At 38.1% G+C, this 27,287-nt stretch overlaps 2 protein-coding genes and 1 long non-coding RNA gene across 4 annotated transcripts in view; 2 read left to right on the top strand and 1 right to left on the bottom strand.

Moving 5' to 3' along the window:
* The window catches only part of MDM2 (MDM2 proto-oncogene), a 45,450-nt gene extending 45,257 nt beyond the window's left edge, over positions 1-193 (top strand). The window contains exon 14 of the transcript XR_009565396.2: positions 117-193. The gene's annotated coding sequence lies outside the window, so the exon portion shown is untranslated. The remainder of the gene's footprint in view (positions 1-116) is intronic.
* CPM (carboxypeptidase M) overlaps positions 1-27,287 on the bottom strand; it is a 134,639-nt gene that overhangs the window by 42,430 nt on the left and 64,922 nt on the right. Inside the window, exons 8-9 of one of the 2 annotated variants that reach the window (XM_030866324.2) lie at positions 8,462-8,610; positions 1,960-6,213 (exon numbers count right to left, since the gene is read on the bottom strand). In XM_030866324.2, coding sequence (XP_030722184.1) covers positions 5,971-6,213; positions 8,462-8,610 — 392 coding nt within the window. In that variant the 3' untranslated portion in view covers positions 1,960-5,970. Of the gene's footprint in view, positions 1-1,959; positions 6,214-8,461; positions 8,611-27,287 lie in introns of those variants that run through there. The other variant, XM_060305843.2, reaches the window with a different exon arrangement.
* The window catches only part of LOC115858473 (uncharacterized), a 36,219-nt gene continuing 10,959 nt past the window's right edge, over positions 2,028-27,287 (top strand). The window contains exons 1-3 of the long non-coding RNA XR_009565398.2: positions 2,028-3,043; positions 4,895-4,982; positions 5,671-6,526. This is a non-coding gene — a long non-coding RNA (uncharacterized lncRNA). The remainder of the gene's footprint in view (positions 3,044-4,894; positions 4,983-5,670; positions 6,527-27,287) is intronic.

Raw genomic sequence — 27,287 nt, 5'->3', positions numbered from 1 at the left:
TATCAGACTTGTAATAGAATTGGGAAAGCTTTTCTTAAAAACAGAACAGCCCTCTGTATTTAAAAAAAATACTTTTTTTCACCTTTTCTCACAATCGTTCATTTTTCTTTTTTAAGAGGCATGTGAGACCAGGCCTCTGTAGTTAAGCACTTTAACCACCAGGTGGAAGCACCGCATTGGGAGTTCTCGGAAGGCAACCGTCAGCTCCTAACTACTGGTAGGTAGATTCCTAACAGTAAGTACAGAATACTCCTGGAAGACAGATTGCTGGGCTAGAAAGCAAAGAAATAATGGGAGTTGTTACACATTTTGGTCCTGAAATCTTTCACTATTCACCCTTCAGGGCTTCATGAGACAAACACTGTGTAAAAATACTATATGTTAGTGTTGAAGAACATGTTCTTGATCAATTAGGGAAAAGTTTAATTAACTGAGCTAAGTTAATAAACTATTATTTCAAGATCTGGAAATTTCAATGAATATGTAAGAAGGTGTAGCAATTGTGTACGCTGGCGCTTCTGAAATTTGAGGTTTCTTTTTTTTTTTTTTTGCGGTATGCGGGCCTCTCACTGTTGCGGCCTCTGCGGTTGCGGAGCACAGGCTCCGGTCGCGCAAGCTCAGCGGTCCCCAGCATCGGCAGGCGGACTCTCAACCACTGCACCACCAGGGAAGCCCTGAGGTTTCATTTTTTAAATCAGTTGCTTTTCTTTCATTCTAAAAGTAGTTAGTAGAAAATTTCAAAAATGAAGTAGGAAAAAACGAAAACATACTACCAACCAAAAAGCTGACTAATCCTTTTTACAGTTTATCTTCTTTTACTTTTTTCCCCTCTACGTCTAATAGTTTAAAATTTAGTTCATTTGTATTTTGCTTTGGACGGTGGCGTAGGGAGTAATAAACGCTGCAAAGGAGCTGCAAATTTAAGGATCAATGTCTAGGGACTTCCCTGGCGGTCCAGTGGTTAAGACTCCGCACTTCCACTGCAGGGGGTGTGAATTCGATCCCTGGCTGGGGAACTAAGATCCCATATGCCGTGTGGTACGGCCAAAAAATTTTTTTAAAAAAGTATCAAAGTCTAGCTAAGATATACCAGGAAACTCCTGCTAAAGGCGGTCCTATATAATGAATTCTCTTTTGAAAATAGAAAAACTGGCCCCAATTCATCTTCAAAATTGAGACATTTATCACTTTTTAGAAATTGGTACCTGTAAATTAGTTCCTACTCAGTCTTGTCTTATTTAAACTATTATTTGTTTAGCATGTTTCAGGGGGCAGACATACACTTAAGCCCAACCTCTCTGTCCTATGACTAGAAATTCGATGTTAAGAGGTTGCATCGATGAAGGGATGAGGGTTAGGGCTGTTAGTTATCCAGTTCCTAGAAGAGGCAAATTTTTTATTTTTCTGTGTTTCAAAAGCACTTTGAAATCTATAAAATATTATTCAAGACAAAAGACCCCTCCCTATATACCAGCATTTCCCAAAATTTCTAGATATATAAGTTCAAAGAGATGGTACTAGGCTAAATTATTTAAGAAAATGGTTCCATGGCTGAGTCTGTTTGGGGAATCCATTTCTTTCCTGCTTGATTTCTCAGACCCTTTACAGTGTGCGCTGGGAATTTTCCAAAGATTTTGTGTGTGTGTGTGTGTGTGTTTGTGGTATGTGTTTTTTGTGTGATTTTTTGTGTGTTTGTTTTTTGGGTTTTGTGCCAGTAGGCACACTTTTCATCCATTATCTCCCCCATGGCACAAAGTAATTTGGATAGGTATATATCATATAAACTTCTGGAAGGACTCGCTGGGCTTTGAAGAATTATTGCAATATTATTGCCTCATAAAAGGTCATTAGATTTGGTCTTTATTTGATGGCAATCAGTTCTCTCTGATATGTGGACTTTGTACACTGGTGTAAGTATTTGTTTTCAAAGTAATGTAATGGAAAGAAACAGCATTTGTTGTTTACAGAAATATTAATTCTTTATTGAGAATCAGAAATATTCTGATTTTACTGAATTCAGAGGTAGTCTTGGCCCCTGCCCCATAACACTTTTTAGTCTTAGACAATTTGTGCATTTAAGTTTTTAATTATAGTACAAAAGAAAGTCACTGAGAAAACTTATAAAATCAGCTTATGCAACATTTATAAAAGGCTATGGAGTAGTTCATATGCTGAAGTATGATAAAATGGTTTGTGAGCAATACAGTACAATATCTGCTTATCAGTGATACAATGTAAAGTCTGTAATGAAGTTAGACTGTTTCCCCAAATTTCTACGTTAGGTGCTGTGAACTTTTTTTCACTTTAACCATCATAATTTTCTCCCCTTCCCGCCAATCTAAATCTGTCATGACATAGGCATCAACTGTATTGTCACCGTGTAGAATAAGAACCAAATTTCTCAATAAGCAACTTCCCCTGTCACAGTGAGACAATATGCTATGCTCATTTTTCTAGATTCCCTAGGAAAAGATATTTTTAATCCAGTGACAGATATTTTTACTTTCTAAAGGTAGAGCTAACCTCTCATACCATTTTAAGAAATATTACAAATGCAAATTTGCTTCTAGAACAAAAATGTTGATTTCTTAGACTTTCAGAAATATTGAGAAGAGGCTTTTTAACATTTCTGATACATCCAACAGCTCAAGTCTGTGATAAATTAAGCACCAAAGTCAACACTGATAGTACCTGCAGAGACTTAACATTTCTCTAAAATACTCCCCACCATTTAAATTCATTCATGTTAACATTTATTATAATTTGAGGAGGTACGTGGGTAAAAGCTGTGTTATTTCATGAACATTTCCTTAAATATTATTAAATGGTCATTCTAGCTAGCCACTGTTTCAGCTTTCAGACCAATTCTGTTTATTGGTCTCTAATAAGCTATACTGCCTTCAAAATATTTATGCCTCTTGAGTGTTAATTATCCTTCCTCCACCTGGGCAGGTACCCAAAACTGGCACCAGAGTGTGGCATCTTACACCGCTGCTACTGATAATCATAGAATCACAGTCAAGCAGAGACCTTCATTTTACAGGTAAGGAAACTGAACTGTGGGGGGTTGAATCACAGGGCTCCTGCCTCCTAATTATCATTCTATTATACATGCTATCTTCTTTTCGCCTATCTTGAAAATCTTTTACTATGTTGGTTTCTCTATAAAAGGAATTACACCTGAACTTAGAACCCGGGGAGCATAATCAACAGCCTAAGAGGGTGGAGAACAGTAGGAAAGGTGTTGGGGATCTGGTCTCACTGTAGTCAGAATTCCATGGTCGTCTTTTCTCTTGAACACGTCACTTGATGAGTGAAGGGTGTAGCTGGGATTCTACCATACTAAATCCTTGCAGCAAACTTCACTTTCAAGCACAGAGCTGTCGCTGCAAAATATACCTCAAACCTGCTCTGAACTAAATTCAGGTTTGGTTTATATTTGGTTTGGAAATTTTCTAAATTGTTTTGCTTGTCTCTAAATGGTTTTAAGTTTGATTCTGATAAAATTTCTGATTTTAAAAGCATTATTTCCTTCAGAAATTTACATTAAGGTTCATGTCCCTTCAGAATTGCTATCTTAGAAAAGGAAAAGTTAGAACTCAGAATGCCTGACTGAAAATTGTTCAGGACTTGATAGTAAATCAAGTTGAGTTTTGTATACTTTTATCTGTACTATTACCAAACTCATTTTCTGCAATATTAATATACACTTTCAAGTATATAATAAATTACCACTTATTTAAATAAAAATGATCAAGATATTTAGGTTATTACCAGATTTAAAAGAGGTCTACAAATATTGCTGATATTAACATGTATGATTTTGTGCATGTAGAATAAACTGGCATAGGAATAGCTGCTAAATGCCCATGTATCTCCCTTTCATTTGTGGGGCTCAAGCAGGTACCAAGCCCAGTACAGTTTCTGTTTCCAGACCCTATGGGACTTTCAATTTAAAATAAGAGCCAAGGCAACTCACTTTCATGAGCGATACACAGCCCTCAGAAACCTGCTCACCAGAGTTGCTGGTCTGCTGTTTGATACCCCCACCTCCCCTAATTCTTGCATATAATGTTTTAAGAGCAGCAGTTTGCTTCAGCACTTGGTTCATTCATTCAGGTCTCACCATGTGATAGGGTTTAGAATAAGTTTTTCAAACAAATTAAATAGACCCTGGTCTCAGAGACCTCTCACTCTGCCAGAGAAAATCACTCATGGAAATAGAAGAGCATAATGCAGTGTTATAAATCCCACAACAGAGGTAACCTGTTTAATTTGTGGAGCAAAGGGGCTGGGAGGGGGTGAAACTGAGTGGAATGGGACAATGGTCAGCAAAGGTTTCCCAGAGGAGTTGATACCTGAACTGTTGTTGTTGTTGTTGTTGTTTTTTTTAAGGGAATCATCATTGATCTTTCTTTATATTTTACTTGTTTACTCTTTAACAGACTAGTCTTTGTTTCTGTTGGAGTTTCACCTAAGTAAGATATGTAATTTACACAGCATGTATGCCTTGGAGCCTTCACTTTCTAGAGTACATTATTATGAAGCACCTAATGAAGCATTATTTTAATATTTAATAGTCACTATCCTCTTTTTTTATTGTGGTATAATATACGTAACATAAAATTTACAATTTTAACCAGTTTTGAGTATACAATTCAGTGGCATTAAATACTTCACAATGTTGTACAACCATTATCACTATCTATTTCCAGAACTTTCTCATCATGACAAACAGAAACTCTACCCATTAAACAACCTGAACTGGGTTTTAAAGGAGGAGTGGGAAAGAAAATGTAGTGGGTCAGAATGTCATTGCAGACACAGGGGACACACAGTGTGTTATGTGTGTAGGAACTACAAGCAGTTGATTGCTGATTTTTGTTTCAAATAGACCCCTTTCCCCAGTGCTGTGTGGAGGTTGGATTTGAAGAGGAGAAAGCTGGAAGCAAGAGACCAGTAGAGCTGTTGCCGTGGTACAGGTGAGCTATGATGGCCTAAACCTGGTGGTGTTAGTAGCCATGAAGAGAGGGTAGACTCAATCAACACATACAAATAACATCAATGTTTAGTGACTGACTGGATAGATGGGATGGAGGAGGAGGAGGAGGTATCAAGGGTGACTCCCAGGTTTCTAGTTTGGTGCTATCAGTAACTGAGACAGAAGGCAGGAGGAAGAGCAGCTCTGGGGAGAGAAGTATGTTCAATTTTTCAACATGATGAGTTTGAGGTATCTATGGGTCACATCCAGGTAGATGTGTCCAGTGGGCAGTCAGACCTGAGTGTGAAGCTCAGGCATTTGGGGGTCATCAGCATAAGAGAAGACTGTGGCATCTGGTTGCAGAAAGGCAGGGACCCTTACCTTAATTGACCTATTATTTTGGGGCTCAGTAGACAAATTTGTCATCCCATCAGGCCCATATTTTCTTGGGCCACTGAGACGTGGTTGCCTGTTTTCTCTCATATTTCCTTAGAATGTTGGCAAAACTTAATATTCCCAGTCCTATCATCATTTTTCCCTGCACTGAGAATTATATATGGCACTATCTCTTCACATATAGTACACATGGCAAGGTCTTGTATATAGTAGGTGATCAATAAATGTTCATCTTCATTGCTTATATTCAAATGGCTCTCTGTATACAAAATTACCTCCTTTTTTTCTTGCAGGAACTTCTTTCATGCTTCTCAAGTTTAACTTCCTACAAATTTCTAAGACTACTTCAAGATTAAGTGTAAGTGAGCAGTACTTGATGGGTAGGTGTCTTCCATCATTAAGACTAAATCATTCCTTTCATTATCACCATACTTTGCTTGTTGCAGGATTTGGAAACAAACATTTCTCTTCTTAGGGAAGGACCGTGGAGTTTATCCAGTCAAGGTCCCACAGAGGGAGTTAGAGTTGCAGTAACCTGGCGTGAGTAAGCCCTGATTCCAGGTGGTGATGGGGGTTGAGTTTCACATTCTGCTTTATTTGAACAATATGTGAAAAAGAGTCACTAAAAATAAGAACAGACTGGGCTTTGTTGCAGCTGAGTGGCCTTGCAAATCTCTGTAAAGAGGAATTATAGGACATAAAGGATCTGATTCTGGGATATGATCCAATTGCCCTGTGAATGGAAGTAAAATATCCTTTTTAAGAGCACTGAAGTTCTGGGATTTTGGGGGAATAGTCACTTCTGTGAGATGTGGATTGTGTCCAGGGACTGTAACCTGAGAGGAAACAAGAAAGTTATCTGAGTGATTTCAGATGTTTTGTGGTGCCAACAGTGAAAAACACTGATATCCACCACTAAAATGCAGCCTTTATGAAACACATGTAACAACCTGCCAGGTCTCCCCAGGCTAGAAACAGCTTCAGTCCTGCTCGGTGAATGAGTTACCAAGTGCCTACTGATATGGACCGCAGTTGTTAATGCTGTTGCTGAGAATTACAAAGTGAAATAAAGACAGTTCCTTTATCTGAAGATGTAAGTCAGAAGCAATAGACTGATTTCTGTCCCCATCGTTTTCATGGAGCGCAAAGGTAAAGAGTTGACTGTTTCTCTTTGTCTCAAGTCTGTACTTAATATCCTGATTCTGTGTCAAGATTATTTATAAGTGGAATTTTTTTCTCAATTTATTCCATTTTCCTTGCAGCTGATCTAAGTGTATATATAAGTTATTGCTTCTTTAAAAAGCTTTGATTTTACCTGGTTTTGTCCATGAGTCTGTATCTTCAGCTAGATTTATCTTTTTGGTGGAGGAAATGATCAGGAAAAATAATGACAAATACTAAACTAACTATAGACTATTGCTACTGAGAAATGCTTTTATTATATATGGTAGAGAGGGAAAAGAATAACATTTACGTAACCACTAATTGGCATGTATCTTAGCCATTCATTTCAGCTTCCAGAGTCTTTCTTACCTTCTGTTTTTGTCCTAGAGCTAGTAACTAAAGCCAACTTGTGCATAACTTTATTCTATAAATATGTGGCTTATTTTTAAAATTTTTTATTGGAGTATAGTTAATTTACAAATTGTTAGTTTCAGGTGTATAGCAAAGTGAATCTGTTATACATATATCCAAGATGTGGCTTATTTATGGGATTGCATAAAAACAGTTTGTTGATAGATTCACTATAAGGAAAACCCTTTTTTTTCACAGAATGAAAATGTCACAGTAAATAACAGGAAAATAAAGGGTCTTTTTAGGCAAAGATTCATAGTGAGTTGAGGTCTTTCCAGCTCTATTCATGTCCTCGGTAGGAGGAAAGATACTCAAGAAAATCATGAGCCCCTCACTCAAAGTGCTGAGTACTTTGGTGATAACCTATGGAGCAGGGGTTTTTAATCCTAGAGTTTTATGAACTGAAAACCATGCCCTTTATTATGTCCTAAAGATGAAACAACTACAAAGCCAGTTTTTACTACAGAACAGATGACTACCTTCTCTCAGGAGTAGCTCTATACGGAATGACTAGTATGGCTGGCGTTAGACCCACTAAGCAAACTAGATGAATCTTGACATTCTTAAAGTCACATCAAAGAGGAAGAGTCATAATCTGGCCAAATAAATCAGATACTTATTCATTTAGTTCATTCACATAAACTCACTCAGCCTCAAACTAGTCCATGCGTCCTTAGAGGAAGAAAAGCCTTAGAAACATGCATCTAACTAAAATTAAAATCTGGACTTTTACTTGCATTGATTGGAAAACTCACCATCGTTTGCTTATGAGCGGGCTGCAAAATATGTATCGCTTAATATAGTGGTAAACTTTGTGGATCAAATTTTATTTGTAGTGAATTCTAAGGAACTTGTGTCGCAATCAATTTTTAATAGTAGAAGTTATGGTTCACGGAACAGATGTTAAACTGGTATTCCATGAAGCTTGGAAGAACTGTGGCCACATTGTATTTTTGTTTGTGTTTTTAAATTTTTATTGGAATATAGTTGCTTTACAATGTTGTGTTAGTTTCTGCTGTACAGCAAAATGAATCAGCTCTATGTATGTATATATCCCCTCCTTTTTGGATTTCCTTCCCATTTAGGACAACACAGAGCATTAAGTAGAGTTCCCTGTGCTATACAGTAGGTTCTTATTAGTTATCTGTGTTATACATAGTAGTGTATATATGTTAATCCCAATCTCCCAGTTCATCCCACCACCCCACATTGTTTATTTATTCTTATTAATAAGGTTTGTTCCATTTTTTTATCATAAAAGGTACCACCCGAAATGGGATTTGGCTTCTATTTGAAAAATTGCCAGTTGGGGAAAAAACATGATTTTCTGAGTTTCTTCTATTATTGCCACCTCACCCACTCCCTGCTAAATGCAAGTTGGCCTTTTATTCTGTCCTGATATATCTACTTTTGGACTTTCCAGACTTATTTTAGATCCTTTCTAGGTAAGTAAGTATTGTGAGTTCTATAATATTTTAATAACAATAGTTATTAGCATTGTATACTTACCTCTATTACATAGACCCCAGGCAAGAGAAGGAGGTAATACTCTCCAAATTTATTGGTTCTATAGGGGCAGACATGTTTTCTGTCTTGGACTTCTACAGTTACATTGGGTAATGGAGTCCCATTCTGATCAAAAATTTGACCCTTTACACCTGCAAGACAAAAAGAATTAAATGTTAATACCACATTTTATGGCATATGAAAAAAAATTCTTGTAATTATTTAAGAAAAATATGCCCAATATTTATTAGCTGTTTTGAGTTAATTGAGTGTTTCAGAAGGGATGGTAAACTTTAAAAAAAATTGAGATATAATAAAAATATAACATATTAGTTTCAGGTGTACAACATAATGATTTAATATATGTATTGTGTAATAGTCACCACAATATGCCCAGTTAACATACACATTTTTTTTCTTGTGACGAAAACTTTTAAGATTTACTCTTAGCTAATTTCAAATATACAATACAGTATTTAACTATATTTACCATGCTGTACATTACATCCCCAGGACTTATTTATTTTATAACTGGAAGTTTGTACTTTTTGACTGCCTTCACCTATTTTTCCCCACCCCCTGCCTCTGGCAACTACCAATCTATTCTCTATATCATGAGTTGGGTTTTTTTTTTAAAGATTCTGCATATAAGTAACATCATAAGCTATTTGTCTTTCTCTGATTTATTGATATTTCACTTAGTATAATGCCCTCAGTGTCTGTCCATATTGTCACAAATGGCAAGATTTCTTCTTATGGCAGAATAGTATTCCATTGTATAAATATACCACATTTTCTTTATTCATCCATCCAATTAAGTTGCTTCTGTGTTTCAGCTATTATAAATAATGCTGCAGTGAACATGGTAGGTGCAGATATCTTTTCAAGTTAGTTTTCTCATTTCTTTTGGATAAATACCCAGAAGTAGAATTACTGGATCATATGGTAGTTCTATTTTTGATTTTTCTTAGAATCTCTATACTGTTTTCCATAGTGCTGCACCAATTTACATTCCCATCAACAGTGCACAAGGGTTCCCTTTTCTCCACATCCTTGCCAACACTTGTTGCTTCTTGTCTTTTTTGACAATAGCCTTTCTAACAGGGGTAAGGTGATATCTCTACTTGTCTTTAACTCTTGATACTTTAATTACAGTGTGTCTTGATGTGGGTCTCTTTCGGTTCATCTTATTTGGAACTCTCCAGGTTTCCTGGATCTGGATGTCTGCTTCCTTCCCCAGGTCAGGGAACTTTTCAGCCATTTTTTCTTCAAATAAGTTTTATATCCCTTTTTCTCTCTCTCCTCCTTCTGGGACCCCTATAATGCAAATGTTTGTCTGTTTGATGTTGTCCCATAAGTTCTTTAAGCCATCTTCACACTTTTTCATTCTTTTTCTTTTTGCTGCTGATTGGATGAATTCCATTGTCCTGTCTTCAGGTTCACTTATCCTTTCTTCTGCCTCATCTAGTCTGCTGTTGAACTCCTCTACTGTATTTTTCAGCTCTATGACTTTTATTTGGTACTTCCTTATATTTTCTTTCTCTTTGTTGAAATTCTCATTTTGTTCATGCATAGTTCTACTGAGCTCAGTGAGTATCTTTATGACCATTATTTTGAACTCTTTATCAGGTAAATCACTTACCTCTATTTCATTAAGCTCTTTTCTGGGGTTTTATCTTGTTCTTTCATTTGGAACATATTCCTCTGTGTTGACTCTCTGTGTTGGTTTCTATGCATTATATAAAACAACCATCTCTTCCAGTCTTGAAGGAGTGGCTTTGTGTAAGAGGTGAACTTACTGTTCAACCCTGCCCCAGCTCTGGGTTTTCTCTCAAACTTTTATGATTATCCAAGCAGCTTACTTTAGTCTTAATGGCTCCAGTAGTTGAGGGTGTGCCAAGACCTGTCAGTATCCCAAAGGGGAGTATCTCAGTCAGCACAAAGGTTCAGGCAGATTGGGAGCCAAACCCACAGCTTCGAAAGTATACAAATATACCTCTTCTGGGGGAAGACTGGGAGATGGGTGTTTCTGTCTACTCCCTCTGCACTGAGCCCTGGCGTGACTGAAAGCCAGTTAAGAACCATTTCTTTGTTTGCTTTGTTCATCTCTTGCACTCATGAACACAAGCCATGTTGGCCAAGAGCCAGGCTATCAAGGGATGTGTTCTCTGGGCAGTAGCCAAAAAAGCCAAGGGGTACAGATAGGTACACAGGCTCCTTTCTTAGAGACACTGGTGATCTGGGGTACGGCATAGGTTGAGAGTGAAGATGGTGCCTAGTGGCCTCTGATGAATGATTGTAGTCAGCCGCTAGATGTGTATTTAATTAGAATCCTGCTCCTCAGGCCACAACTATGAAGATAAACTAATAGTCCTCTTTCACAGAAAGACTGGGTTTTCAGTCTGCTGCCTCTCCACTGTGCCCTGAGTGTAGCTGGTTAAGAACTCCTTCTCTGTTTGTTACAGTTCTGTGGGATTTATGAACACAAGACGTGCTGGCCAACAGACCCAGGAAATCAAGGGGTAGCCTCTGGGTGGCAACTGCAAAAAACAGTGCACCAGACGAGTGCACAAACTCTTTTCCAGGAGATTCCAGGATCCTGGAGGGAGGTGGAGGGACAGGGCAAAGATGGCAGCCACAAGCATCCATCTTTGGAGAGTATTTCAGTTGGCTCCTAGATGTATGTTAAATTAGATGACTGCCCCTCAGACTGAAACTTTCAGACAAGCAGATACGCCTCTTTCACAGAAAGACTGGGCACTTTTCAGTCAGCTGCCTTAGTGCTGGGTCCTGGGCGGTAGCCAGTTAAGTCTTTAAGAACTGTTTCTCAGTTTGCTATAGCCTTGTGGGTCTCATGGATGTGAGCCCCATCATTTTCAAAGCTAGATGTTTCGAGAGCCTCCAGAAGGAACCAGCCCTGCCAACACCTGGACTTCAGCCCAGTGAGACTGGTTTTGAACTTCCAACCTCCAGAACTGTACATTTAAATTCACTGTTACTTGAGAGGAGACAAGATGGCAGAGTAGAAGGTGAGCTCACCACTTCTTATGGAAACACCAAAGTCACAACTAACTGCTGTGCAACCATTGACCAAAAAATGCTGAAACCTACCAAAAAAGATACCCTGCATCCAAAGACAAAGAAGAAGCCACAACAAGACAGTAGGAGGGGGTGCAATCTCAATAAAATAAAATCCCATACATGCCAGGTAGGTGACCCAAAAACTGGAAACAGAAGTTCTCCCACAGGAGTGAGAGTTTTGAGCCCTGTGTCAGGCTCCCCAGCCTGGGAGTCTGGCAATGGGAGGAGGAGCTCCCAGAGAATCTGGCTTTGAAGGCCAGTGGGTTTTGGTCACAGGGATTCCCCAGGACTGGGGAAAACAGAAACTCTATCTTGGAGGGTGCACACAGGGTCTTGTATGCACCAGGACCCAGGGGGGAAAAGCGGTGACCTCATAATAGACTGGGCTAGACTTACCTGCTAGTATTGGAGGGTCTCCTGCAGAAGCAGGGGGTGGGGGCAGCTGTGGCTCACTGCAGGGACAAGGACACTGGTGGTGGTAGTGTGGTAGTTCTGGTCGGTACTCATTGGCATGAGCCCTCTTGGAGGCTGCCATTTTCTTACTGAGTCCTGGCCCCACCCAACAGCCTGTAGGCTCCAGTGCTGGGACGCCTCAGGCCAGATAACCAACAGGGTAGGAACACAGCCCCACCCATCAGCAGACAGGCTGCTTAATGTCTTCCTGAGCACACAGCTGCCTGATAAACACACCCCCTGACATGGCCTTGCCCACCAGAGGGACAAGACTCAGCTCCACCCACCCATGGGCAGGAACCAGTCGCTCCCACCAGGAAGCCTACACAAGCCTCTTAAACAGTCTCATCCACCAGGGGGAGGTGACAGCAGAAGTAAGAAGAAATACAATCCTGCAGCCTGCAGAATGGAAACTGCAATCACAGAAAGTTCGACAAATTGAGATGGCAGAGAAATATGTTCCAGATGAAGGAACAAGATAAAACCCCAGAACAACAACTAAGTGAAGGGGAGATAGATAGGCGATCTACCTGAAAAATAATTCAGAGTAATGATAGTAAAGATGATCTGAGATCTCAGAAAAAGAATGGAGGCACAGATCGAGAAGATACAAGAAATGTTTAACAAAGACCTAGAAGAACTAAAGAACAAACAAACAGATGAACAATACAATAACTGTAATGAAAAGTACACTAGAAGGAATCAATAGCAGAGTAACAGGTAGAAGAATGGATGAGTGACCTGGAAGAGAGAATGGTGGAATTCACTGCAGTGGGACAAAGAAAAACGAAAGAAAAGAAATGAGGCCAGACTAAGAGACCTCTGGGACAACATTAAATGCATGATCATTCTCATTATAGGGGTCCTAGAAGGAGAAGAGAGAGATAAAGGACCTGAGAAAATATCTGAAGAGATAACAGCTGAAAAATTCCTTAACATGGGAAAGGAAACAGTCACCCAAGTCCAGGAAGCACGGAGAGTCCCAGGCAGGATAAACCCAAGGAGGAACATACGAAGACACATAGTAATCAAATTGACAAAAAATTAAAGACAAAAAATGTTAAAAGCAACAAGGGAAAAGCAACAAGTAACATACAACGGAATTCCCATAAGGTTGGCAGCTGATTTCTCAGCAGAAACTCTGCAGGCCAGAAGGTAGTGGCACGATATATTTAATGTGATGAAAGGGAATAACCTACAACCAAGAATACCCAGCAAGGCTTTCATTCAGATTCAATGGAGAAATCAAAAGCTTTACAGACAAGCAAAAGCTAAAAGAATTCAGCACCAACAGACCAGCTTTGCAACAAATACTAAAGGAACTTCTCTATGGGCAAAAGAAAAGGCCACAACTAGAAACAAGAAAATTACAAATGGAAAAACTCACTGGTAAAGGCAAACATACAGTAAAGGTAGGGAATCATAGGCACACAAATATGGTATCAAACCCAGCAACTGTGAGAAGAAGAGAGCAAAAATGCAGGATACAGGAAATGCATTTGAAATTAAAAGACTGGCAACTTAAAACAATCTTGTTTGGGCTTCCCTGGGTGGCGCAGTGGTTGAGAGTCTGCCTGCTGATGCAGGGGACACAGGTTCATGCCCCGGTCCGGGAAGATCCCACATGCCACGGAGCGCCTGGGCCCGTAAGCCATGGCCGCTGAGCCTGCGCATCCGGAGCCTGGGCTCTGCAACGGGAGAGACCACAACAGTGAGAGGCCTGCGTACCGCAAACAAAACAATCTTGTTTATGTATAGACTGCTGTAGCAAAACCTCATGGTAACCACAAACTGAAAATGTACAACAGAGACACACACAAAAAAGGAAAAGGCATTTGATTCAAGCACAACACTAAAGTTAGTCATCAAATCACAAGAGAACAAAAGAGGAAGGGAAGAAAAAAGACCTACAAATCCAGAACAATTAACAAAATGGCAATAAGAACATACATATCAATAATTACCTTAAACATAAACAGACTAAATGCTCCAACCAAAAGACATAGACTAGCTGAATGGATACAAAAACCTGTATATATGCTGTCTACAAGAGCACTTCAGATCTAGGGACACATTTAGACTGAAAGTGAGGGGATGTAAAAAGGCATTCCATGCAAATGGAAATCAAAAGAAAGCTGGAGTAGCAATACTCATAGCAGACAAAATAGACTTTAAAATAAAGACTATTACAAGAGACAAAGAAGGACACTACATAATGATCAAGGGAGCAGTCCAAGAAGAAGATATGACAATTGTAAATATATATGCACCCAACATAGGAGCACCTCAATATTTAAGGCAAATACTAAAAGCCACAGAAGGAGAAATTGACAGTAACACAGTAATAGTAGGGGACTTTAACACCCCACTTTCATCAATGGACAGATCATCCAGACAGAAAATCAATAAGGAAACACAGGCCTTAAATGACACATTAGACCAGATGGACTTAATTGATGTTTATAGAGCATTCCATCCAAAAGCAGCAAAATACACATTCCTCTCAAGTGCACAAGGAACATTCTCCAGGATTGATCACAGGCTGGGCCACAAAGCATAAATTGGTAAATTTGAGAAAACTGAAATCATATCAAGCATCTTTTCCAACCACAACATATGAGATTAGAAATCAACTACAAGAAAATAAAACTAAAAAACATGGGGGATATATAGCCTGAACCAAGATGGAGTAGAAGGACTTGCTCTCACTCTCTTGTGAGAACACCAGAATCGCAACTAGCTGCTGGACTATCATCGACAGGAAGACACTGGAACTCACCAAAAAAGATACCCCACATCCAAAGACAAAGGAGAAGCCACAATGAGATGGTATGAGGGGTGCAATCACAGTAAAATCAAATTCCATAACTGCTGGGTGGGTGACTCAAACTGGAGAACACTTATACCATAGAAGTCCACCCACTGGAGTGAAGGTTCTGCACCCCACGTCAGGCTTCCCAACCTGTGGGTCTGGCAACAGGAGGAGGAATTCCTAGAGAATCAGACTTTGAAGGATAGCGGGATTTGATTGCAGGACTTCGACAGGACTGGGGAAAACAGAGACTCCACTCTTGGAGGGCACACACAAAGTAGTGTGCGCATCGGGACCCAGGGGAAGGAGCAGTGACCCCAGGGGAGACTGAACCAGACCTACCTGCTACTGTTGGAGGGTCTCCTGCAGAGGCGGGGGTGGCTGTGGCTCACCGTGGGGACAAGGACACTGGCAGCAGAAGTTCTGGGAAGTACTACTTGGCGTGAGCCCTCCCAGAGTCTTCCATTAGCCCCACCAAAGAGCGCAGGTAGTCTCCAGTGTTGGGTTGCCTCAGGCCAGACAACCAACAGGGAGGGAACCCAGCACCACCCATCAGCAATCAAGAGGATTAAAGTTTTACTGAGCTCTGCCCAACAGAGCAACAGTCAGCTTTACCCACCACCAGACTCGCCCATCAGGAAACTTGCACAAGCCTCTTAGATAGCCTCATCCACCAGAAGGCAGACAGCAGAAGCAAGAAGAACTACAGTCCTGCAGCCTGTGGAACAAAAACCACATTCACAGAAAGACAAGATGAAAAGGCAAAGGGCTATGTACCACATAAAGGAAAAAGATAAAACCCCAGAAAAACAACTAAATAAAGTGGAGATAGGCAACCTTCCAGAAAAATAATTCAGAATAATGATAGTGAAGATGATCCAAGACCTCGGAAAAAGACTGGAGGCAAAGATCAAGAAGATGCAAGAAATGTTTAACAAAAACCTAGAAGAATTAAAGAACAGAGATGAACAATACAATAACTGAAATGAAAACTACACTAGAAGGAATCAATAGTAGAATAACTGAGGCAGAGAATGGATAAGTGACCTGGAAGACAGAATGGTGGAAGTCACTGCTGCAGAACAGAATAAAGAAAAAAGGATGAAAAGAAATGAAGACAGCCTAAGAGACGTCTGGGACAACATTAAACGCAACAACATTCACATTATAGGGGTCCCAGAAGGAGAAGAAAGAAAGGACCAGAGAAAATATTTCAAGAGATTATAGTCGAAAACTTCCCTAACATGGGAAAGGAAAAAGCCACCCAAGTCCAGGAAGTGCAGAGAGTCCCAAACAGGATAAACCCAAGGAGAAACACGCTGAGACACATAGTAATCAAATTGACAAAAATTAAAGACAAAAATTATTGAAAGCAGCAAGGGAAAAATGACAAATAACATAGAAGGGAACTCCCATAAGGTTAACAGCTGATTTCTCAGCAGAAACTCTACAAGTCAGAAGGGAGTGGCATGATAGACTTAAAGTGATGAAAGGGAAGAACCTACAATCAAGATTACTCTACCTGGCAAGGATCTCATTCAGATTCGATGGAGAAATCAAAAGCTTTAGAGACAAGCAAAAGCTAAGAGAATTCAACCCTACCAAACCAGCTCTAAAACAAATGCTAAAGGAACTTCTCTAAGTGGGAAACACAAGAGAAGAAAAGAATGTACAAAACAAACCCAAAACAATTAAGTAAATGGTCATAGGAACATATGTATCAATAATTACTTTAAACATAAATGGATTAGGTGCTCCAACCAAAAGACACAGGCTTACTGAATGGATACAAAAACAAGACCCATCTATATGCTGTCTACAAGAGACCCACTTCAGACCTAGGGACACATACAGACTGAAAGTGAGGGGATAGAAAAAGGCATTCCATGCAAATGGAAATCAAAAGAAAGCTGGAGTAGCAATACTCATATCAGATAAAATAGACTTTAAAACAAAGAATGTTACAAGAGACAAGGAAGGACACTACATAATGATCAAGGGATCAATCCAGGAAAAAAATATAACAATTATAAATATATATGCACCCAACATAGGAGCACCTCAATACATAAGGCAACTGCTAACAGCTATAAAAGAGGAAATCAACAGTAACACAGTAATAGTGGGGGACTTTAACACCTCACTTACACCAATGGACAGATCATCCAAAATGAAAATATATAAGGAAACACAAGGTTTAAATGACACAATAGACCATATAGATTTAATTGATATTTATAGGACATTCCATCCAAAACCAGATTTCACTTTCTTCTCAAGTGCGCATGGAACATTCTCCAGGATAGATCACATCTTGGGTCACAAATCAAGCTTCAGTAAATTTAAGAAAACTGAAATCATATCTAGCATCTTTTCTGACCACAACACTATGAGATTAGAAATGAATTACACGGAAGAAAACGTAAAAAACACCAACACATGGAGGCTAAACAATACGTTACTAAATAACCAAGAGATCACTGAAGAAATCAAAGAAGAAATCAAAAAATACCTAGAGACAAATGACAATGAAAACACGACAATCCAAAACCTATGGGATGCAGCAAAAGCAGTTTTAAGAGGGAAGTTTATAGCTATACAAGCCTACCTCAAGCTACAAGAAAAATCTCAAATAAACAATCCAACCTTACACCTAAAGGAAGTAGAGAAAGAAGAACAAACAAAACCCAAAGTTAGCAGAAGAAATCATAAAGATCAGAGCTGACATAGAAACAAAGAAAACAATAGCAAAGATCAATAAAACTAAAAGCTGGTTCTTTGAGAAGATAAACAAAATTGATAAACCATTATCCACACTCATCAAGAAAAAGAGGGAGAGGACTCAAATCAATAAAATTAGAAATGAAAATGGAGAAGTTACAACAGACACTGCAGAAATACAAAGCATCCTAAGAGTTTACTACAAGCAACTCTATGCCAATAAAATGGACAACCTGGAACAAATGGACAAATTTTTAGAAAGGTATAACCTTCTAAGACTGAACTGGGTAGAAACAGAAAATATGAACAGATCAATCTCAAGTAATGAAATTGAAACTGTGATTAAAAATCTTCCAAAAAACCAAAGTCCAGGACCAGATGGCTTCACAGGTGATTTCTATCCAATTAGACAAGGGCTAACACCAATCCTTCTCAAAGTCTTCCAAAAAACTGCAGAGGAAGGAACACTTCCCAACTCATTCTATGAGGCCACCATCACCCTGATACCAAAACCAGATAAAGATACCACAAAACAAGAAACTTACAAACCAATATGACTGATGAATATAGATGCAAAAATCCTCAACACATTACTAGCAAGCAGAATCAAATAGCACATTAAAAGGATCATACACCAAAAAAAAAAAAAAAAAAGGATCATACACCAAGATTAAGTGGGATTTATCTCAGGGATGCAAGGATTCTTCAGTATATGCAATTCAATCAATGACATATTAACGAATTGAATAATAAAAATCATATGATCATCTCGATAGATGCAGAAAAAGCTTTTGACAAAATTCAACACCCATTTATGATAAAAACTCTCCAGAAAGTGGGCATAGAGTGAACCTACCTCAACATAATAAAGGCCATATATGACAAACCTACAGCAAACATCCCTATCAATTGTGAAAAACTGAAAGCATTTCCTCTAAGATCAGGTACAAGACAAGGATGTCCGCTCTCGCCACTATTATTCAACATAGTTTTGGAATTCCTAGCCATGGCAATCAAGGAAGAAAAAGAAATAAAAGGAATCCAAATTGGAAAAGAAGAATTAAAACTGTCACTGTTTGCAGATGATGTGATTGTATATATAGAGAATCCTAAAGATGCCACCAGAAAACTACTAGAGCTAATCAATGAATTTGGTAAAGTTGCAGGATACAAAATTAATGCACAGAAATCTCTTGCATTCCTATACGCTAACAATGAAAGATCAGAAAGAGAAATTAAGGAAACAATCCCATTCACCATTGCAACAAAAAGAATAAAATACCTAGGAATAAAACTACCTAGGGAGACAAAAGACCTGTATGCAGAAAACTATAAGACAATGATGAAAGAAATTAAAGATGATACCAACAAATGGAGAGATATACCATGTTCTTGGATTGGAAGAATCAACATTGTGAAAACGACTATACTACCCAAAGCAATCTACAGATTTAATGTGATCCCTATCAAATTACCAATGGCATTTTTTACAGAACTAAAACAAAAAATCTTAAAATTTGTATGGAGACACAAAGGACCCCAAATAGCCAAAGCAGTCTTGAGGGAAAAAAGCGAAGCTGGAGGAATCAGACTTCCTGAGTTCAGACTATACTACAAAGCTACAGTAATCAAGACAATATGGTACTGGCACATAAATAGAAACATAGATCAATGGAACAAGATAGAAAGCCCAGAGATAAAGCCACACACTTATGGTCAACTAATGTATGACAAAGGAGGCAAGGATATACAATGGAGAAAAGACAGTCACTTAAATAAGTGGTGCTGGGAAAACTGGACAGCTACATGTAAAAGAATGAAATTAGAACACTCTCTAACACCACACACAAAAATAAACTCAAAATGGATTAGAGACCTAAATGTAAGACCAGACACTATAAAACTCTTAGAGGAAAACATAGGAAGAATACTCTTTGACATAAATCACAGCAAGATCTTTTTTGATCCATCTCTTAGAGTAATGGAAATAAAAACAAAAATAAACAAATAGGACCTAATGAAACATCAAAGCTTTTGCATAGCAAAGGAAACCAGAAACAAGACGAAAAAACAACCCTCAGAATGGGAGAAAATATTTGCAAATGAAGCAACTGACAAAGGATTAATCTCCAAAATTTACAAGCATCTCATGCAGCTCAATATTAAAAAAACAAACAACCCAATCCAAAAATGGGCAGAAGACCTAAATAGACATTTCTCCAAAGAAGACATACAGATGGCCAAAAAGCACATGAAAAGCTGCTCAACATCACTAATTATTAGAGAAATGCAAATCAAAACTACAATGAGGTATCACCTCACACCAGTTAGAATGGGCATCATCAGAAAACCTACAAACAACAAATGCTGGAGAGGGTGTGGAGGAAAGGGAACCCTCTTGCACTATTGGTGGGAATGTAAATTGATACAGCCACTATGGAGAACAGTATGGAAGTTCCTTAAAAAACTAAAAATAGAATTACCATATGATCCAACAATTCCACTACTGGGCATATACCCAGAGAAAACCATAATTCAAAAAGACACATGCCCCCCAATGTCCACTGCAGCACTATTTACAATAGCCAGGTCATGGAAGCAACCTAAATGCCCATCGACAGATGAATGGATAAAGAAGATGTGGGGCTTCCCTGGTGGCGCAGTGGTTGAGAGTCCACCTGCTGATGCGGGGGACACAGGTTCGTGCCCCGGTCTGGGAAGATCCCACATGCTGCAGAGCGGCTGGGCCCGTGAGCCATGGCCACTGAGCCTGTGCGTCCGGAGCCTGTGCTCTGCAACGGAAGAGGCCACAATAGTGAGAGGCCCACGTACCGCAAAAAAAAAAAAAAAAAAAGAAGCTGTGGTACATATATACAGTGGAATATTACTCAGCCATAAAAAGGAACAAAATTGGTCATTTGTTGAGATGTGGATGGATCTAGAGACTATCATACAGAGTGAAGTAAGCCAGAAAGAGAAAAACAAATATTGTATATTAACAGATATATGTGGAACCTAGAAAAATGGTACAGATGAACCAGTTTGCAGGGCAGAAATTGAGACAGAGATGTAGGGAAGAAACCTATGGACACCAAGGGGGGTAAGAGGTGGGGTGGGGGTGGTGGTGGTGGTGTGATGAAATGGGCGATTGGGATTGACATGTATACACTGATGTGTATAAAATTGATGAATAGTAAGAAAAAAATGCAAAACGTATTTTTTTTTTTACAATTTAAATAAAAACTCTGGTTTGTAAAGGAAGATTATACAGCTTTTGAGGACATGGGTTGGAATACTTTTTAAATGTAATTAATCTCAAATAAGCCAGGCAGAGAAAGACAAATACTGCATAGAATCACTTATACGTGAAATCTTAAAAAAAAAAAAAAAAAAAAAAAGCCAAAGGCTAGAAGCAAAGCAGAAAAGTGGTTGCCAGGGCGGGATGTGGGGGAAATAAAGAGAGGTTGGTCATAGGGTACAAAGTTTCAGTTATAAGATGAATAAGGTCTGAGGATCTAACGAAAAACATGGTGACTGTAGTGATAACAGTGTATTATATAATTGAAATTTGCTGAAAGAGTAGAACTTAAATGCTCTTACCTCCCCCCCAAAAGGATAAATACGTGAGGTGATGGATGTGTTAATTAATGAGATGGGTGGAATCCTTTCACAATGTACACATACATCACATCACCACAATGTACATTTTAAACGTCTTGTAATTTTATGTCAATTGTACCTCAATAAAGCTGAAATAATAGGTTTAAACATGTTTTATTCATATTGTTTATACTTTTGGATTTACTTAAATTACCTGAAGCTCTCAAACAGTCTAAGAGTTGGACCTGAAAGAACAGGTCTCCATCAGAGACCAGAAAAAATAGAACTCCTCTCAGCCATTTAGCATTTATCACCACCAGTACATATACAGTCTTTGGTTCATTTGTTGTCTAAAGATATGTTGCCATGGAACTACTCCTGAGTATTTCTTTTGGCCTGTCAAACACATGCTATAGTTTCAGTGAAACCACGGATTCCTGCCCACCTTCCCCCTCCATTTCCAAGGAACCAAGTAGTTATTTTGGTATGAAGGTCTAAAAATCGTGTATTATTGTAGTTAAGGGTGACAAATTGCAACAATAATAGAAAAGATTAAACAACCAGAGAGTTAAAGTGAATTCAAACAAAAATTTTTTGTCTGTTCTATTTGGAGTGGGTAAATTCAAAAACCACAGAACAGTTTTTGACATTATTATGACTGAAAGCTTGAATAGCTTTCCAGTTCTTTTACTTGTAGCTGGAATATGGTTAAGACAGAAACATACTTATTAAAATGACAGAGCAAATGGTATGGTTGTTTTAATATGTGGCTAGATAATCAAAATTATGAAAGTTCTATTTGGCATATATTCCAAATTTCTTTTAAAAATCAACATTCAAGAGAGCTTGGAGAAAATTCTCACCTATTGTTATAGAATGTGAGCTGCAGTACTCCTTCCTATGCTGTAAAGAAATTTAGAGCATATGAGATGGAAGAGACCATACCAGGAGCTAGTGTTCATTCTGTTAGTTGTTTTGAGGCTTTTAAATTAAATATTGAGTAGCTATAAAAGAAAGCTTATGAAGCTTACAGAAGATATAAAGAACATTACTGTTACCTCTGTTATTTCTTATGTGCCTCTCTCTGATCCTATTAACTTCTTTTCCCTTTGAGAGAGCACCATCCTGGATTTTGTAATTTTATCATATGTGTTTAATCATTTTGCATGTTTTTAGACTTAATCCTATGGAATTTTATTACATCTTCTTTCATGGCTTCTTTTTTTCAATATTATATTCCAGTGATTCACCTGTTACTGCTTGTAGCTGTATTTCATTGATTTTCATTGCTGAATACATTCCATTATGTTAATATGCTATAATTTCTAGTATCTATTTTACTGTTGATAGGTATTTGGGTTGTTTCCATTATTTATTATTAGCGGTGCTGCTGTGAACACTTTCTGTTTGCTGCTCGTTTATAGAAATTTACTTCTGATTTGATTTGCTAACGTCTTAAGGAATGTTCACATCGTGTATTTGACCTGTAATTTTCCTATTTTGCAATGACATGTTTAGATTTTGCTATCAAGGTTATTCTTGCTTCAGAAAAGGAGTTACAGAGTGTTCCTACCTCTTCTTTTCCCTTTTATGTAATCTGGAATAGTTTGTTTAAGACTGGAATTACTAGTGTATTTTTCCACTTGGTAGAGCCTGCCTGTAAGACCTTTTTTGAGGGAGGATTTTAAACTACTGACAGATTTTTAAATTGTTATAGGATTATTCAGTTTTTCTGTTTCTTAAGTCTGTTTTAGTAGGTTACAGTTTTCTAGTAATGTATCAATTTTGTTTATGATTTTAAAAAATTAGTGGCATAAAGTTATGTATAATATCCTCTTGTTTTTAAAGAATATACTCACAGTGCCCCCGTTATTCTCTGTAGCATCTGTACTTGTTCCTTATTTCTCATGTTGTTTATTTGTACCTCCTCTCTTTTTTTCTTCATTCTCACTAGAAGTTTGTCAATTTTGTCAGCTTTTTCAAAAAACCAAATTTGGACTTTGCAGATTATTGTGTATCTGTTTTCTATTTTGTTAATTTCTGACATTGTCATTTAAAATTGCCTTTTTTCTGTTTCCTTGGGCTTATTTTGCTAGAGTTTTTTTCTCACTTCTACAATGAATAGGTGCTCAGCTCATTGTGATTGTTTTAAAATGGTTTGACACCCTTTCCTTAAAAAAAAAAAATGAGACCTGATTTTCCTCCTCTTGTGAACAAGACTTAGTGACTCACTTCTCACAAATAGAATGTGGCAAAAATGATGGTATGTGGCTTCCAAGAATAGGTCACAAAAAGAATAGCTTCTGCCCGGCTTTTCCTCTTTCGGATCACCCACTTGGGAGAACCTAGCCACCATCTAATGAGAACATATAAGCAGCCCTCTGTGAAGGGCCAGGTGGAGAGAAACTGAGGCCTCCCTGCCAACAGCCAGCACCAGCTTGCCAGCTAACAACCTTGGAAGTGGATGCTTCTCTTTCATTCAAGCCTTCAGATGATGTGACTGCAACCTCACGAGACACCTCAAGCCAGAACCATGTAGCCATGCTTTTGAAATCCTGACCCACAAAAACTATGAGAGAAGATAGATATTTATTGTTGTTCTACACCATTAGCTTTTGGTGTAATTCGTCTTGCAACAGTAGAGACTATTATAATATATTCATTAATCACCAGCCCTTCTACCCTGACATAAGCATTTAAATGCTATAAATTTCCCTCTACACATTGTTTTAACTAAATCCCACAAATTTGGATAGGCAGTATTTTTCATTATCATTAAGATTTAAATATTTTCTAATTTCCATTATTTCTTCTTCTTTGACTTATGAGTTACTTAGAATTATGTTTCATAATTTCCAAATATATATTGCATATTTGTTATTGATTTCTAGTTTAACTGCATTTTGAACAGAAAATATAGTCTATATGATATAATCCTTTAAAAAAAAAAACGTGGGTGCTAAACAAATGCTACTAAACAACAAATGGGGCATTGAAGAAATCCAAGGAAGTAAAAAAATAACTAGAGACAAATGAAAATGAAAATAAGACAATCCAAAACCTACACGACACAGCAAAAGCAGTTTTAAGAGGGAAGTTTATAGCAATACAATCTTAGGAAACAAGAAAAATCTCAAATAACCTAACCTTACACCTGAAGCAAACAGAGAAAGAAGAACAAACAAAATCTAAACTTAAAAGGAAAGAAATCATAAAGATCAGAGCAGAAATAAATGAAATAGAGACAAAGAAAACAATAGAAAAGATCAATGAAACTAAAAACTGGTTCTTTGAAAAGATAAACAAAATTGACAAACCTTTAGCCAGACTCATCAAGCAAAACAGAGAGAGGGCTCAAATCAATAAAATTAGAAATGAAAAAAGTTACAATGGACACCACAGAAATACAAAGGATCATAAGAGACTACTACAAGCAACCATATGCCAATAAAATGGATAACCTAGAAGAAATGGACAAATTCTTAGAAAGGTATAACCTTCCAAGACTGAACCAGGAAGAATTAGAAAATATGAACAGACCAATCACAAGTACTGAAATTAAAACTGTGATTAAAAAACCCCCAACAGGGGCTTCCCTGGTGGCACAGCGGTTGGGAGTCTGGCTGCTGATGCAGGGGATGCGGGATCGTGTCCTGATCTGGGAGGATCCCGCATGCCACAGAGGGGCTGGGCCCGTGAGCCATGGCCGCTGAGCCTGCGCATCTGGAGCCTGTGCTCCGCAACGGGAGGGGCCACGACAGTGAGAGGCCCGAGTACCGCAAAAAAAAAAAAAAAAAAACTCCCAAAAAACAAAAGTCCAGGACCAGATGGCTCCACAGGTGAATTCTATCCAACAATTAGACAAGAGCTAACACCAGTCCTTCTCAAAGTCTTCCAAAAAATTGCAGAGGAAGGAACACTTCCCAACTCATTCTATGAGGCCACAATCACCCTGATACCAAAACCAGATAAAGATACCACAAAAAAGAAAATTACAGGCCAATATCACGGATGAACACAGATGCAGAAATCCTCAACAAAATACTAGAAAACTGAATCTGTCAGTACATGAAAAGGATCATAAACCATGATCAAGTGGGATTCATCCCAGGGATACAAGGATTTTTCAGTATCTACAAATCAATCAGTGATACACCATGTCAACAAATCAAAGAATAAAAACTATATGATCATCTCAATAGATGTAGAGAAAGCTTTTGACAAAATTCAACATCCATTTATGATAAAAACTCTTCCAAAAGTGTGCATAGAGGGAATCTACCTCAACATAATAAGGGCCATATATAACAAGCCTACAGCTAACATCATACTCAACGGTGAAAAGCTGAAAGCATTTCCTGTAAGATCAGGAACAAGACGAGGATGTCCACTCTTGCCACTTTTATTCAACATAGTGTTGGAAGTCCTAGCCATGGCAGAGAAGAAAAAGAAGTAAAAGGAATCCAAACTGAGAAAGAAGAAGTAAAACTGTCACTGTTTGCAGATGACATGATACTATACATAGAAAATCCTAAAGATGCTACCAGAAAACTACTAGAGCTCATCAATGAATTTGGTAAAGTTGCAGGATACAAAATAAATACAGAAGTCTGTTGCATTTCTATACACTAGCAATGAAAGATAGAAAGAGAAATTAAAGAAACAATCCTATTTACCATCACATCAAAAAGAGTAAAATACCTAGGAATAAACCTACCTAAGGAGGCAAAAGATCTGTATTCAGAAAACTATAAGATGCTGATGAAAGAAATTGAAGATGACACAAACAGATGGAAAGATATACCGTGTTCTTGAATTGGAATAAATATTGTCAAAATGTCAAAATTGTCAAAATATTATCATATTATCAAAATGACTATACTGCCCAAGGCAATCTACAAATGCAATCCCTATCAAATTACCAATGGCATTTTCCATAGAATTAGAACAAAAAATCTTAAAATTTGTATGCAGACACAAAAGACCTTGAATAGCCAAAGCAATCTTCAGAAAGAAAAATGGAGATGGAGGAATCAGGCTCCCTGACTTCAGACTATACTACAAAGCTACAGTCATCAGAACAGTATGGTACTGGAACAAAAACAGAAATATAGATCAATGGAATAGGATAGAAAGCCCAGAAATAAACCCACACACCTATGGTCACAATCTACAACAAAGGAGTCAAGACTATACAATGGAGAAAAGACAGTCTCTTCAGTAAATGGTGCTGGGAAAACTGGACAGCTACATGTAAAAAAATGAAATTAGAACATTCTTTAACTCCATACATAAAAATTAACTCAAAATGGATTATGGACCTAAATGTAAGATTGGATACTAGAACACTCTTAGAGGAAAACAGGCAGAACACTCTTTGGCATAAATTGCAGCAATATCTTTTTGCATACGTCTCCTAGAGTAATGGAAATAAAAACAAAAATAAACAAGTGGGACCTAATGAAACTCAGAAGCCTTTGCACAGCAAAGGAAACCATAAACAAAACGAAGACGACCCACAGAATGGGAGAAAATATTTGCAAACAATGCGACTGACAAGGAGTTAATCTCCAAAATTTACAAACAGCTCATGGGCTCAATATCAAAAAAACAACCCAGTCAAAAAATGGGCAGAAGACCTAAATAGACATTTCTCCAAAAAGACATACAGATGGACAAGAGGCACATGAAAAGATGCGCAGTGTCACTAAAAATTAGAGAAATGCAAATCAAAGCTACAATAAGGTATCACCTCACACCAGTCAGAATGGCCATCATCAAGAAGTCTACAAACAAGTGCTGGAGAGGGTATGGAGAGAAGGGAACCCTCCTACACTGTTGGTGGGAATGTAAATTGGTGCAGCCACTTTGGAAAACAGTATGGAGGTTCCTTAAAAAACTAAAAATAGAACTACCATATGATCCAACAATCCCACTCCTGGGCATATACCCAGAGAAGGCCATAATTCAAAAAGACACATGCACCCCAATGTTCACTGCAGCACTGTTGACAATAGCCAACATATGGAAGCAACCTAAATGTCCATCAGCAGAGGAATAGATAAAGAAGATGTGGTACATATATACAATGGAATATTACTCAGCCATTAAAAAAGAATGAAATAATGCCATTTGCAGCAACACATTAGAATCCCAGCTCCC

This window comes from Globicephala melas, chromosome 10, assembly GCF_963455315.2.
Source record: "Globicephala melas chromosome 10, mGloMel1.2, whole genome shotgun sequence".
Classification (NCBI taxonomy): Eukaryota; Metazoa; Chordata; class Mammalia; order Artiodactyla; family Delphinidae; genus Globicephala; species Globicephala melas.
Note: the sequence above shows the minus strand (reverse complement) of the source record. Positions and strands in the feature narration are given on the sequence as shown.